Source organism: Chrysochloris asiatica, unplaced genomic scaffold (assembly GCF_000296735.1).
Source record: "Chrysochloris asiatica unplaced genomic scaffold, ChrAsi1.0 scaffold00291, whole genome shotgun sequence".
In the NCBI taxonomy this organism is placed as follows: Eukaryota; Metazoa; Chordata; class Mammalia; order Afrosoricida; family Chrysochloridae; genus Chrysochloris; species Chrysochloris asiatica.
The window spans coordinates 156273-171949 of NW_006408809.1; the positions used below are offsets into that span (position 1 = coordinate 156273).

The 15677-nt window shown below is 40.2% G+C and overlaps 1 protein-coding gene across 1 annotated transcript; it reads left to right on the top strand.

The window, feature by feature from the left end:
• Window positions 1-1126: 1126 nt before the first annotated feature.
• LOC102833606 (granzyme A-like) lies at window positions 1127-10679 on the top strand. Its single transcript, XM_006874661.1, has 5 exons — window positions 1127-1196; window positions 3852-3990; window positions 7233-7374; window positions 7573-7845; window positions 10518-10679. Exons 1-5 carry the CDS (start codon window positions 1127-1129, stop codon window positions 10677-10679), a joined length of 786 nt encoding a protein of 261 aa, XP_006874723.1.
• Window positions 10680-15677: the final 4998 nt, after the last annotated feature.

Consider the following 15677-nt stretch of genomic DNA (forward strand, 5'->3'; position numbering starts at 1 on the left):
CAGGATCGAACATTGTTTCGTTCTGCTGTGCATGGAGTCGCTATGAGTCGGTTCCGACTCGATGGCACCTGACAACAACAACAACAGTCATGGAAGTGGGAGCCTGAGAGAAGGGATAATGGGCAGCGACTGCTAATGGATATAAGATTTCCTTTTATGGTGATGAACATGTTCTAAAATTAAAATACAGAAATGGTTGCAAAACTGCAAATATACTAAACACCATTTAATGATATACTTTAAATGGGTAAAATTTATGGTACATCAACTATATCTCAATCAATGTCAATACAAATGGAAAATAGCAGCCACATTCCCATAAAAAGAAACAAAATTGTCAATGTTTCTGTTAAGACAGTTCCAGTAGCTATAGTCAACCAAATCAAAACCAGTAGTAGCAGGGTATCTCACTGCCATTACTGAAAATGATTAATCTTTGATGAAATAGTAATATCTGGGAAAAGGAAACAGTAGAGCTCTCCCCTAAGGTCATGTGATTTCAGAAAAAGTAACCACCAGGTCAGAAGCCTTACCTATGGTTGATTCGGACAGAACACATGATCATATGTACTATACTAAATATCACATCCTTAACTCAAAAAAAGAGCTCAAGACAGTTCTACTAGAAAGCAAACTTTATACTGTTCCTTTAGCAGCTGGCATTCATACTTCTTAGAGTGATATATTTCCCCATATTAGAGCAAAATAGCTGGGTCGGACTCCCCTTTTTCTTTTCCAACTGATTCTGGAAGGAAAGACAGTTTAAAACGTTTCTCATCCTAATGTAAGGCTAAATAAGAATTGTTTGCACATGTTCCTACAAATTCAACTTAAAGACATGCTTAGGAACTGGTCACATTCCTCACCCAGGGACTCCCTGTACTCTGGTAGCAGCAAAGTCCCCTTACAACCACAAGCCTGTTGATTTACAACTCCACCTATCTCCTGGCAGAGCTGTTGATGAGCAATTATTCACTGTTCTCACTTGTGTTTCCAATGCTATGGCACCTTAGAAACTGCAAAGGAAGAAAGGCAACCACATCCTTTGTACTCTCAATATATTGGGTAGCAGCAATTAAGAACAAAACAGATTTTCATATTGATTGATGTGGGGACACCAGCCACAATGAGGAATTCCTACACATTTCTGGCGTCCTTTCTCTCAATCGTCAATTTTCTTCTGCTAATTCCTGAAGGTAAGACAAATTCTTATCATTTCCATTCTAACTATGAAGCAAAAATGGAGCAAACTTTCAATGAATATTCGGCAATACTAGCTATTTCTACTACGAAAAGATTGCTTCCCCAAAACTTTAAGATAGCTAGGATTCTTCCTTGACTTCTAAACATCTATCTTTATGTTAGAAGGAAAGCACATTCTCATTTATTCCTTACAAGTTCTTCTTTACAATTTCTTTATGAAAGATTGTAGAACCACCTGTGTTTATTGTAGCATGAAAATTGTCCAAATAAAGACCAGGTGTAAACAAGCAAACCCATTTTTAAAAAGGTCTTTGAGTTGGGAAAACTAATTGTACCTTTAGGAAATTAATGATAGTATATGAGTCAATTAAGCCTGCTTGCAGCAGAAAATGCACTCATTTTAAAGACACTGAAGACAAACATGATCTAGACACCAAAAATGAACCAGGCATGATTTGAATTTTTATAATGATCTCTCTAAGTTAGAGTTTCTATGGGAATACATTAATTAGGACATTGGGGAAGTCCCCATAACAATTCTTTGAGAGCTCTTTAGTACTTTTTTATTAGTCGTAATTAAGCTACACCTTTGGTGTGCTAAATGGTTGCTAGCATTCCTGGTTTTATGTAAGCGCCCCTTGGCATTGGCTGTGAAATTCAAATCCCTGGGCAGGTCTACATTTTCCTTGTAAAACCTTCTAGGAAGTATGAACCCCTGGGACTGGGCTGACAAGTCAGTCATGGGTTTTCTCCTGGGTCTGTCAGCTTTAAGAGGAGGGAGGGGTGGGCAGAGACTGATAAAACAACTTGTTCTGCCAGAAATTATTGAGAAAGTTCATTGGGTTCTCTTGTACCTGAAAATGAGAAGAAATGTTTAAGTAACAAGATGGATATTTGGGACAAAAAGGTTGGCATATTATAAGTGTGTCCTAGAATGACCATGTTCAGGCATGCTAAATTCTCCAAAACAGTTATAAAAAGGCAGACAAAAATTCCAATAATATCTTTTTTTCAAAGGAAACAAAAACAACTTGCTGTTCCCCATTTTGTTTCATGTGCTCAAAGAGCAACATGGGTCCATATAGGAGCACGGACCCTTTATAGGGAACAGATTCACAAGTGAAGGTTGATACTGTAGTCTAGTGGTCTCAACCCTGCCACAAATTAGAATAATCTAGAAAGCTTTTTTTTTTTTTTTTTTTTTTAATGGCAACATACCAGCCCCAACCCCAGAGAGAGTCTGATTTTATTCTTGATGAGAACCAGAAAGTGTTAGTATTTTAAAACTTCCCATCTGCTCTAAAGAGTTCCACAGACCCTTCTAGGAATGCTTGGTTGCAAGAAATCACTGCCATTGAGTGGATTCCAACTCATAATGACCCAATAGGACAGACTAGAACTGTTCCCTAGAGTTTCTGAGGGTTACAAGAAAAGTAGGCATATTTTCAAGACTGTTATATGTGCTCATTAAACATGGTTCTTTACCAAAGTGAATATTCTATTAAGTTCAGAGAAGGTCCAAATATGCATCTATAATGTGATTCACCTTGGGAAAAACGGGGATGTGGATGGTTTCCTTGCCCTTTTATTTCCATAACCTAGAAGTTTGCCTTCCCAACTCCCTTCAGGAAATGAGAGCCCATGTGGTCATTTTCTTCTCCATTACTCTCACCTTCATCAAACTTCATGAAAGGCCTCTATATTTGTATTGTCTACCTTACTGACAATTTGGTGGTAGTTTAACTGTAATTAGGGCACACCAAGCACTGGGTCTTATTCAAGGAACTTTGTACCTCAGGCAACCGTTTGGAGAGAAATTTTAGGAGAATCAGGAACATCTGGTCTAAGAAGGTGAAGCACTGAGAGTTTATTACAAAGGCACAAGTTCCTTTCAGCTGGCACCGTTTGCCTTGTATTTGGATCTCACTGTTCTCTGATAATGGGTCTAACAATGGGTCTATATTCTTAGTCTATCATTAAGGAAATTTTACTGAAGCAGAATCCTCTGTACCATCTTCTCCTTTCCCCTCCCTCATTGGAAAATTCTTTAGATTAAACCATGAGGTTCAGTCTGGGCATTAAAGGATAGCCTCAGGTGCAAATAATGTTATTCTCCCAATTTATGAATAAGAACGGTGCAAAGTTCAATAATCAGAAGTCTCACAATGACCAAAGAACTCATGGGTGGAATATCAGACAACAGAAGCTATAATCAGATCATTTTCTGCAAAGACTGAGGGTAAAAGGGAATTTCTCAGGCTTCCAGAAGCACTTTACTCCCCAGATTAATCCTGAGACAGAAGATGGGTGTAGAGCGTACTCAGGGTTTCCATCACCACCAGCATCTCTCGTAACTACTGTTTACAGCCTGAGGATGTTGATTTGTGACAGATTTCCAGCCTCACCACTCCTGAGATGGCCAACGACCTGACTTATGTGGATGAAAGAACAGGACCCCTTCAGAAAGTCCAATAGGCATGATATTCACATTCAAGTGTCTAAGGTTTACATTGACTAAAAGCAGGGGGAAATGCTCTCACTCATGCTTCCTCTCCACTTGGGAAAATCGTGGCTAGCCTTAAAAACATGACTTTATTTAGAACTCCTTGAATAAGTACTGACCAGAATTGCTTTTCTCTATTTAACAGATTTCTGTGCAAAAATCATTGGAGGAAATCAAGTAGATCCTCATTCAAGACCCTACATGGTACTACTTAAAGGGAAAAAAATCTGTGCTGGGACTCTGATTGCAAAAAACTGGGTGCTGACTGCAGCTCACTGTCCCCTGTAAGTGCTTTGGATCTTAAAATATTTGTGCAATTATTCTAATTTGGGGTGATCATAATAAGCAGATATTTATCCCACAAAACACATAGGAGACTCATTTGTATTCTCACATCCCTTAAATTTTGCTCTACCCCAAACAAAACCAAAATCCCATTGCCAGCAAGTCAATTTCAACTCATGTCGATTTGTATGAGAAACCTCTTGTTTTGAAGTGCTACCAAGTCAGTTCTGACTCATAGAGACCCTGCTTACGTTTTCTGAGCAGCAGCTGGTGAGGTTGAAGAACCGACCTTGCAGTTAGCAGTTCAGTACTTATCCTACAGCACCACACTGGAGTGAAGATTAAAATTGCTCTGTAGGTTTGTAGAAGTCACACTGTGGTACAGCAGGTTAATGCACTGCACCACAAGGTCAATTTGAACAGCAGGGTTGGCGGTTCAAACTCACCAGTTGCTTCTGGGAAACCCTATACAAGGTTGCTATGAGTCATAACTGACTCGATGGCACTTTACAACAACAACATAGGTTTTTAGGAGTCCTGGTGTGGTGCTGCAGATTAATGTGCTGGACTTGAAGGTTGGTTTGAACCACAAGGTGGCTATGAATCAGAATCAACTCGATGGTGCTTAACAATGACATAGGCTTTCTTGGCTATAATGTCCAGACTTTCTTCCTTGGTGCCACTGAGTGGATTTGCACTGTCAACCTTTAGGTTAGTATTTGAACACAAACTGTGTCATACAAGAGACTTTTTGCCTCAACTCAATAAGGAGTTAAACCTAGCCTCAGGTCCAAAGAGTCAGGCCAGTGAGGAAGGAGTACCAAGAAAGTCTTTGTACAGGTGCTACAAAGTTTTGCTTCTGGTCATGACTGTACAACCCATAGAATTCACCACTGCCTGAAAGGTGAAGATTCAATATCCTTTCGAGGCCTGGGCACACTGTCAATATCCTGCCTCCCTTAGATAACCCCTCTATTTCCTTCAGCTTTCTCTTAAATACTGCCAACCACTCCCTTCAGCTCTCTTCTAGGCCTAGTCTTTTCTCCACTCAGATTAGATAGCCCAAGATTAGAATCAAGCCTCTAATCCTACATCATCAGATATGGTAACCAATAGCCACATGTGGCTACGTTGTTGTTGTTGTGTGATCAAGTGTTGGTTCCAGTTCATAATGATCCTACACAGCATTTCTGAGCCTGTCAATCTTTCCAGGAGCATAAAGCTTCTCCTTTCTCCCATAAAGTGACTGGTAGATTTCAAACTCCTGACCTCAGAGTTGGCAGTCCAACTCATAACCCACTATCCAACAGGGCTCCTTATGGAGCTAGATAAATGTAAGTTAATTAAAGTTACACAAAACTACAAATTTAACGGATAGTTCTCTTGTGATACAATAGTGAATAATTGTTATCAGGATTGATTGTGAGGGTTGGAAATGTAAAGGTAGACGTTTTGTAGCAAGGAGGAGAGTGATTAACTTCTCAGACTAGAAGCAGAGGTCCCTGGGACCATCAAGGGAGAAGAGTGGAGAGTGGGACCCTATGCAGAGAAGCAGTGATGCCAGGGATGGAGGCAGAGACGATGACGTGGAGAGATGGAGCAGCTGGGGACTTTAGACCCAGAGAGGGAGAGGGGCTGTGTGCTGACGACCGGGGGGGGGGCTTGCAGGGTGTACACTTTGGTTGATGATGCATGGAGGGGATTGTAACCATGGCAATGAAACGATAGATGATAGGATGAATGTAAAACTAATGTTCTCCCATGTAAACTATCACACAATTCACAATAAAACATTTTTTAAAAACTACAAATTTAGCTCCTCAATGGCCCTAACCCCCTCTCCAGTGCACAGTACCCACAGCTGATGAGTGGCTGCCATACTGGATTATGCAGATTTATACAATATTTCATCATTAAAGTATGCTCTACTAGACAGCATTGTTCTGTCATAAGTGAGAATGAACTCAGCTGCTGCTCTGGAAAATACAGTATGAATAGCTTGTTGGTGCATTATATGGTGGTGGTGGTGGTGGTTATGTGCCATGGAGTTGGTTCTGACTTAACAGCGACCCTGTATAGGGTTTCCAAGGCTGTAAATCTTTGCAGGAACAGAAAGCCTCATCTTTTTCTCTAGGAACTGCTGATAGTTTCAAACTGCTGACTGTGAGATTAGCTGCCCAACTCATAAAGGCTGCAAATGATAACAGCTTTAATTCCACCAGAGTCCATTTTGATTTTAAGTAAAATAAAACTTAGCATGGAATAGGAGAAAGTGGAAATTCCTGGGCCCCTACTTTAGACCATCATCCCCCCTCAAATACATATATTGTTGTTGTTATTGTTAAGTGCCATCAAGTTGGTACCAACTAATAGTGACCCTGTATAGAGTTTCCAAGGAGCAGCTGGTGAGCTTGAACCACCCACCTTGCAGTTCAAACCTACTTTACAGTCCAGCACACTAACCTGCAGGGCCACACAAAGCAAACTGAGTCCCCCACCCTGCAGTCTCATCTGAAAGATTTCCTATTTAACGTAAGTTTATTGGTCTCTTAAAAAGAGTCTCCTCTACAACAATCATACTTCCCAGATGTCTTTTACTTCTGTCTCCAGATCACGGAGACCTTTTTTTGCTAGTAATCTTCCTGAAGGGGAACAGCCCTAAAACCCCAACAAAGATTCCAAGATTTGGTTAAATATAATGGAATTGGATTATTTGTTTTTCAATTAACTTACTTCAGTTTGTTATAAATAAACTGGGACTAAAATGTGCCAGACTGCAAAGCCGTTTGAACTGCAAGGTCGATGGTTCAAGCTCACCATCTGCTCCTTGGAAACCCTATACAGGGTCACTATGGGTCAGAATCAACTCAACAGCACTTAACAACAACAACAATAATGGAGTCCTGGTGTGGTGCTGCAGGTTAATGTGCCAGACTGCAAAGCCATTTGAACTGCAAGGTCAGTGGTTCAAGCTCACCAGCTGCTCCTCGGAAGCCCTATACAGGGTCGCTATGGGTCAGAACCAACTCGACAGCACTTAACAACAACAATGCTATTAACATTTGCAAACATCTTTGTTACTCTTCAAACCACACAGTTGTTTTTTGTTTTCTGAGCTACAAAAAAACTATCTTCACAACAACCATATTTACAAATGGGACTTTGAAATTGATCAGAAGATACCATGTTCACCACCTGCTGACAAGGGTAACCCAGTTAAAAGGTGTTGTGTCTGTTTCAGGGGCCAAAAAGCCGAGGTCATTCTTGGAGCTCATACAATAAACAAGAACGAACCAGAAAAACAGATAATGTCCATCATCAAAGAGATTCCTTATCCATGCTATGATCCAGACACACATGAGGGTGATCTTAAACTTCTACTGGTATGTATTTATTTGTCTTCTTAAAAACCATAGGCTTTCTCATAACCTAGCCACCTAAATGGAAACCTTTCCTTGGTGCCCCTTTAACTACACATTAAAAAAAAAGGGAATCCCTGAGAGTTGGACTAGAACACAAATAGAAATGTGGGCATTTTAAGTATCTGATTCTCTTCATTCTTTTTGCTTGTCTCCCAACAGCTAAACAAAAACGCAATACTTAATAAAAATGTGACTATCCTTCCACTACCTGAAAAGGGGGAGGATGTGAAAGCAGGAATGGTGTGTCGAGTTGCAGGATGGGGGAAATTTAACAATCAGTTACCTAAGTCTTCAAATATTCTGAGGGAAGTCAATGTCACTGTCATAGACAGAAAAGTCTGCAATGATGAAAAACACTATAATTATAATCCCGTGATTGGACTGAATATGATTTGTGCCGGAAGCCTCCAAGGTGGAAAAGACACGTGTAATGTAAGTAAAATAAGATCTGATGTTTTAGCAGTCAGAATGAGCCAGGCAGATCTAGAAAGCGTAATGTAATGTGGTCTTATCATGCTCTTGGCTTTACAGAGTCCACTGTAACACTGTAGGATCAGCACTGGCTTGCTAACCGCAAGATTGGTCATTCAAACCCACCATCTGCTCCTTGGAATCCCTATACAGGGTCACTATGAGTTGGAACCAACCCAACGGCACTTAGCAACTGCTTTTTGAAAGAGTTACTGATAAAAAAACCCTGTTGTTGTTGTTATGTGCCGACGAGTCAGTTCCGACCCATAGATCCTGTACAGGGTTTCCAAGCCTGTAAATCTTTATGGGAGCACAAAGCCTTATCTTTCTCCCATGGAACAGCTGGTAGTTTCGAACTGCTGACCTTGCGGTTCACAGCCTGATTCGTAACCACTACACTACCAGAGCTCCTTGATAAAACCCTAGTCAAAGAAATTAATGTCCTCAGCTCATCAAATAGGAATTCACTGCTAATGCATGGGTTGGCCACTGCATCTTCTAGATTTGCTACTAGAAACCACTAAGAAGCAGTGTTTCTCTTTTTCTCATTTTTTATATTAACATGGTGGTTATGTACCATGGAATCAGTTCCTACACATAGCGACCCTGTATAGGGTTTCTGAAGCTATAAATCTTTACAGGAGCAGAAAGCCTCATCTTTCTCCTGAGGAATAGAATAGCTGGTAGTTTCAAACTGCTGACCTTGAGGCTAGCAACCCAATTTGTAACCACTACACTACCAGAGCTCCTAACATACATAGATCTAAACCTGAAAGAAGCTAACACTCAGGAGAGCTCTAGGGCCTTCAGTACCTTTTTCCCTATCCCAACTCCCTCCTTGCATCAAATTTCTCTCCTACTCAACAAGGGCAAGTCTGAAATGCTGGCCATTCCCAAATCTGACTCATAATCTGGAGCTGGGCCCAATAATAAGTCCCTAGGATCAAGTTTAATCCTCAACAAACAACTTTCATGCATGCCCCACTTTGGAGACTGTGCAAGCCTTCCTTATGTCCTTAAGGAGTAGTGGACTGGGACAGATGAAAGGCAAGAGTAGGAAAAGTGCTTCACAGTTTTTATGAGTACTGGCATCACACTTTTCACCTCTTCCAAGATCCCCGTAGAGCCTCACTTGAAGAGAAGGAGTGTGCAATAGCTTGGAAGTTATCAAAGATTGAGGGCCTTCAGGAAGTGGGAGGGTTCTGGACTCAAACTTTCTCGTTTCTTGGGCTCAAATTGTCAACCTTGTGGTTTTCAGTCTATTACTTCTCCTACAGAGCCAAAAACATACATGTCCAGGGAAGACCCCACCTTTTCACATGGTCCCTTGCTTCATACACTCTCATAGGGTCAAAATTTTCATGAAAGAGGCAGATCATTGGTACCTTCCCACTAGTTGGGTGGAATTGGTCCCTCAGTCTGGCATTTGCAGAGCTCTACCCTGTACAGGATCGCTATGAGTCAGAACCGACTCTACGGCACATAACAACAACAACAACTTATACATGCTTGTCAGGAGTCTCCGTGTGGCACTGTAGGACAAAGCTACTAGACTGAAAGTCAGTTTGAACCATAAGGTCGGCAGTTCAAACTCACCAGCTGCTCCTCAGAAGCCCTATATAGGGACACTATGAGTCAGAACTGACTCAATAGCACTTAACAATAACAACCTTACAAATGCCTCTGCAGGGCTCTTCTTTCTAACACTAAAGCCGTAGGAAAGACTCTAGACTTCAGACACATTTAAATATGTTGAGTCTAGAGTGGGGAGGGTAGAATACAATTTCACATATTCAATGGGACAATCAGAAAGAATAAAGCAGAAGCTTATAGCTTTAGACTCCCAGTAAGATGAATTGGCAAAGTGGTAGCATCAATGGACTCAAGCATGGCAATAATTGTGAGGTTGGCCCAGGACCTGGCAGTATTTCATTATGTTCTGCACAGGGTCACTATGAGTTGGTACCAACTCGATGGCACCTAACAACAATAACAAGAGCGTTAGAGTTTTCCAGTCGAGTCACTGAGAGCCTATGTGTAATCCCAGGTTTTCTAGCGCTTCCCTCAAATAACAGATGCTCAGAGGAGCCCTGGGAGAGCAATTTCTGCCTGCTTGAGATGGGTACGAGGAGTCCTGGTGGAGGGAGCAGTGAGTTTGGCTTGGCTGGTTTGAGATGGGAAAAGGGGGAGAAAGGTTTCTTTATGAGTATGGAAGACAATTATCTGCTTCAGGAATCAGAAAACAGTTCCATGGTTTTCACTCTTTGCCTCAATATCCTGTCTGCATTTGATCATTTTACTCCTGGACTTACTAAGCATGTTTGAGAAAATGACAGGCTAACAGGATAGTTTCCTTTATGAAAGCAGAGACTCAGGTAGTTCTCAGTCCCCAAATTAGCTGATAGCATAAACTATAATACAAGTTTCATTTTGATTCCCACTGCTTCATAAATAAAACAAGTGAGCCAATTAGAAATCATAAAATATTTCCAAACATTTTGGGTTTCTAAACACTCATCTTCCCTTAAGTCAAGATTGATCTTAACTTCATATTAAATTATGTTGAATTCCTTCCACTTCACAAACGATCATGTTCAACCCTGATCCCTACCGCCCTCTTCTTTTCCTCCCAGGGAGATTCTGGAAGCCCTTTGATATGTGGTGGTACTTTCAGAGGCACCACTGCCTTCGGCCTTCCAGGGAAATGCGGAGACCCACGGGGACCTGGTATCTACATTCTTCTCTCAAGTAAATACCTCGCATGGATAAAGAAGACTATCAAGGGGATAGCTTAGATGACTCATCTTAGTTGCTGTCATTTCTTAATTTTACCATAAATAAAACCAATTTATATGACTGTACCTACTTCTCTCTTGCAACTTTAGTGAACAAAACTCCACTGGTAACATGAAGCACAATAATGTCACAAACTCACAGATAATACAAAGAAGAGACCAGGGGGCCAAAGTGGCGTCCATGTGTCATCCATGTGTCAACTAATATGGGAATTATGCCCAAATTATTCAATTTACTTTCTCAGTGGGACCCAGCAGAAGTGACACTAAAATGGGACCTGTCCAGTAACATATACAGTAGAGTTCACAATTCTATAGGAAGCAGAAACAGCCCATCTGGAGAACTTGGGTTAAAAGAAAATAAGTGTGTCCTTCAAAGTCCATTACTTCCTGTCAACACCTGCTATGCATATTTATATAAAAGAATCTGTATCTGTGAGAGAAGTAGAAATAACAATAGAAATGTTTTACAGTATTTCCCAAAGGCATGTGAGGATTAGAAATTAAAATTCTGGAGAATCCAGGTAAGGAAGTTGGCTAGCCAACAAAATTATACACCACAAAGTCAACCCTGTGTATTGGTAACTTGTACTTAAGTCTTAGATTATCTAGGTGATATCTTGGTTATCCATGTCCCTGAGTCTGGGTATTTCCAATTGACCTGTGTTTACAGTAGCTGCCATCCCATAGTAGGGAGTAAGTGTTGAATTGTGACCAGAAGGTTTTCTTTGGAGAAATCTCCACAGAGCTTATTTAGCATATTGAATTTAGTGGATAATCATCAGTCCATCAACCAATATATCGTCCAATCCTGTTTATGTATGTGTATATGTATATATACACACACACATATATATGTATGTATATATAGGATTCCTAGTGTGGCTCTGTAGAATCAGCACTGGACTGTGAACCACAAGGTCAGTGGCTCAAACCCACCAGCTGCTCCTTAGAAATCCTATACAGGGTCACTATGAGTCAGAACCAACTCGAAGGCACTTAACAACAACAATATATATATAAATATGTTCTCCCAAATGAAAAGCATCAGCAACACTGTGAGACAAAAAGGTAGTTTCTTTAAATAAAGGAAGAAGCATGACTTTAAAACTAATCAAAATACTAAAATATTGTTTTTCAACTATGGCTGTGCACTTGACTCACCAAGCTCTTTAAAATGAACAATACCTTTAGATAATCGGATTTAACTGGCATTCAGTAGGCAGCAGCATTCTTTAATAAACTTCTTCATGATTCTAATTTGAAGCTAAGGGTCAGAACCCTAGCACTAGAATATGAGGTCTGCACTAGAAAGACTAATAAGTCAACCATGATGACTTCTTATTTTTTTAGGTACCTACTTAACAACAACAATTATAAGTGGTGCTGTGGGCTCAGTGCAAAGTCATTTGAACTGAAAGGTCAGTGGTTCAAGCTCACCAGCTGCTCCTTCGAAACCCTATACAGGGTCGCTATAGGTTGGAACCGACTCGATGGCACTTAACAACAACAACTATAACCTCCAATTCCAAGTTAGGATTTTAGCTTGAATAAAAGGATGGCATATACCCTACTGGCAACACTTATCACAGATTTTGAACTCTAACTTTAAATATGGATTCCTTACACATTGCTGATGGGAGTACAAACAGGAGCAACTTCCTTAGGAAATTGGTGGTATAAACACACATTCTATGATATAGCAATTTAATTCTTAGAATTGTATATTGATATTTACAATATCAAATAAACATGGTTGCTTTTGTCCAACAAATACATGCTTGAGAATGTGAATAGTAACTTTATTCCTGAAAGTCAATTTTGAAAATAACTCAAATATCTATCCACAGCTAAATAGATCAGCAATTGCTATATGTTCAGACAATGGAATATTACACAGCAATGAAAAATAAGTAGCTACAGTTATATGCAACAACATGGATTAAACTTTCAAACTTAATGTTGAATAAAAGAAGCCATTAACAAAAGGATATATCCTGCATGGTCTCATTTATATGAAGGTCAGCATCAGGCAAAATGAATCCACAGAAACAAGAGATCAGAACAAGCAGGGTATTGCCTGGGAGAGGGCACAAGGGAGCCTGTTAGGTAGGAGAAATTGTTCAGATCTGCATCTGGAGGTAGCTGCACAGTTATCCATTCATAAATAAAAATTCATCATATGAAACATGTAAGACTCAAATGGATTCATTACATCAAAAAACTTTAATTACAAAATATTACTAAGATTTCTGTTCTTTATATTATCTGGTTTATTGGCTTATTTCTAAAACTATATCCCTGACTTTGCACCAAACCTAAATGCATGTAAAAGACACACTGCTTTTCATTTTAATGAGAGATGATGGTTCACATACATTTTTTTTCACATATATTAATTGAGAGAAGTGGTCTTTGGTAATAACATGGTGTCATGAAACTGTTAAGACACAAGTGCCTAGAAGAGAAGGTTGAGGCACAGTAGAAATGACCTAATCATTTTTACAGCTTGTTGTTGTTAAGTGTCGTTGAGTTCCAACCCATAGCGACCCTGTATAGAGTTTCTGAGGAGCAGGTAGTAAGCTTGAAGCACTGGCCTTGCAGTTCAAACAGTTTTGCAGTCTGGCACATTAACCCACAGTGCCACACCAGGACTTAATTAAGGAAATCAAATTTAAAGCAGTTGCTTTAAAAAAAAAAAAACAAAGAAGTAACCATTGCAGAACACATTACATTTGTAGCCTTTGGTGGCCTAAAAGTTTCTAAAACAAGAATTATAGAAATGCCAGGTAGATTTTCTATGCAGCTCTGGTAGCATAGTGGTTACAAATCACACTGCTATCCTCAAGGTCAGTAGTTCGAAACTACCAGCCGTTCCGCAGGAGAAAGATGAGGCTTTCTGCTCCCATAAAGATTTACAGCCTCAGAAACCCTGTGCAGGGCCGCTGTGGTTTGGAACCGGTTCCACAGTACTTAACAACAACAAGCAGCTTTTCTAAGTTAAAAAATAGGAAAAATAATATAGTGACAAAATACTGATTCATAGCTTATCTATTCTATTACATTTTTCAATTAGCAAAATTTTTGTTTTGTTCCTGGGTTGTTTTTGATGTTTTGTTTTTTGTTTTTGTTTTTGCAGAGTATGGAGCTAGATAAGTATTGGTAAAAGACATTTACTGACAAAGTAAACAACCAATCAATATTCACTATCCAGCATATGCAAAACACCCTAGGGGGCAACATGAAGCATAATGTGTGCTCCCTCAACTATATTGTTGCTGCTGTTGTTGTTGTTGTCAAGTGCCATTGAGTTGGTTCCAACTCACAGCAACCCTGTTTCTCAGGAGCTGCTGGTGGGTTTGAACCACTGACCTTGCGACTCAAACTGACCTTGAGGTCAGGGAAAAACTAGGCATGTTGACATTAAAGTAATCAGAGATTCACTTTGTAATAAAAGACTCTAAAAATAATTATTGTTGTTGTTGTTAAGTGCCATCGAGTCTATTCCAACCCATAGTGACCCTGTATAGGGTTTCCAAGGAGAAACTGGTGAGCTTGAACCACCGACCTTGTAGTTCAAAAGACTTTGTAGTATGACACATTAGCCCACAGTTCCACACCAGGACTCCACAAAAGTAACTATAGTAGTATATTAATTATCAAATAGGTGGTACAGAATAATGTCAAGAATCCAAACCCAGATAACATAATTTCAGAATACTTCATGGAGAGGTTAAGACTTGCTCAAGTGTGCAAGGAAGGGGAAAGGAGCAGGAATTTCAGACAAGAAGAAAAGTTCCAACCAAGACAACAAATCTAGAAATTACAAGAGGTAGAAAGAGTTAATGTAAGAGAAGATTAGGAACAAACAGGAAAACAAGACAGTGGGAAAAGTGGGAACCTTGTTAAATGCTGTCAAGTCAGTTCTGACTCTAGTGACCTTGTATAGGGTTTCCAAGGAGCTGATGGTGAGTTTGAACTGCTAACCTTGTGGTTCACAGTCCAGTGTTGATCCTGCAAAACCATACGAGGAGTTCCTAACAGGACCGAATTCAAGTTCCTATTCTTGCAGCTGTTGGGATGCACTCAGGATCACACAGTACATGACAGAGCCAGGGCAAGGACACAAGTATCCAACTTCAGAGACTGAACTCAGGACTCAAAGTGCAAACCAAGAGATTTAGGTAATAGTAACAAGGAGTCCTCAAGAGTTGATGAACAGAGGAGTGACAGGATCCACACAGTGAGGTCAGAAGTTGAATCAGGCAGTGGTGTGGAAGCCAAGAAGACTAAAGACAGGTGAACCCAACATCAGGTTTTCAGAAATTACCAAGGCATTACACACAGAGAGCATGGAATGAGTTAAGGACACACTGGAGCAGAGCAATTCAGAATCTCCCAAGTGACCAGATAATTAAGGTAAGGATGGTGACATTAAGAAGAAAAAGAGGAGTCTTACAGAAGAACAGGTTTTGAGAAGAAATAATCTACATGTTGTACATATTTATTAGGATATAAAACCAGTTGCCATCAAGTGTACTCTGACTCATGGTGACTGTGTGTTGTAGCGTGACCTGCATTCTATCTGGTTTTTAATGGCTATGACCTTTTGGAGGCAGATTGTTGTTGTTAGGGGCCACTGAGTCAATATGGACTCATAACGACCCATTGCACAACAAAACAAAAACATTCCCTGGTGTGGGCCAGCCTCACAATTGTTGCCATGCTTGAGTCCATTAATGCTGCCATTTTGCCATTCCATCTCACTAGGGGGTCTTCTTCTTTTTCTCTGACCCTCCACCTTACCAAACATGATATCATTCTCCAGTGACTGGTCCCTCCTGACAGTATGTCCGAAGTATGAGAGATGAAGTCTGGCCACCCTGGCTTCCAAGGAGCATTCTGGCTGCACTTCTTTCAACACCGATCTGTTTGTTCTTTTGGCAGCCTATGGTACTTTCAATATTCTCCTCCAACACCATAACTCAAAAGCATCAA

Bases quoted from the DNA above. Each gene is read 5' to 3' on its own strand.
- LOC102833606 (XM_006874661.1), top strand. From the start codon at position 1,127: ATGAGGAATTCCTACACATTTCTGGCGTCCTTTCTCTCAATCGTCAAT. The intron at 7,375-7,572 runs GTATGTATTTAT...GTCTCCCAACAG, and splicing joins GTGATCTTAAACTTCTACTG to CTAAACAAAAACGCAATACT. The intron at 7,846-10,517 runs GTAAGTAAAATA...TTTTCCTCCCAG, and splicing joins GTGGAAAAGACACGTGTAAT to GGAGATTCTGGAAGCCCTTT.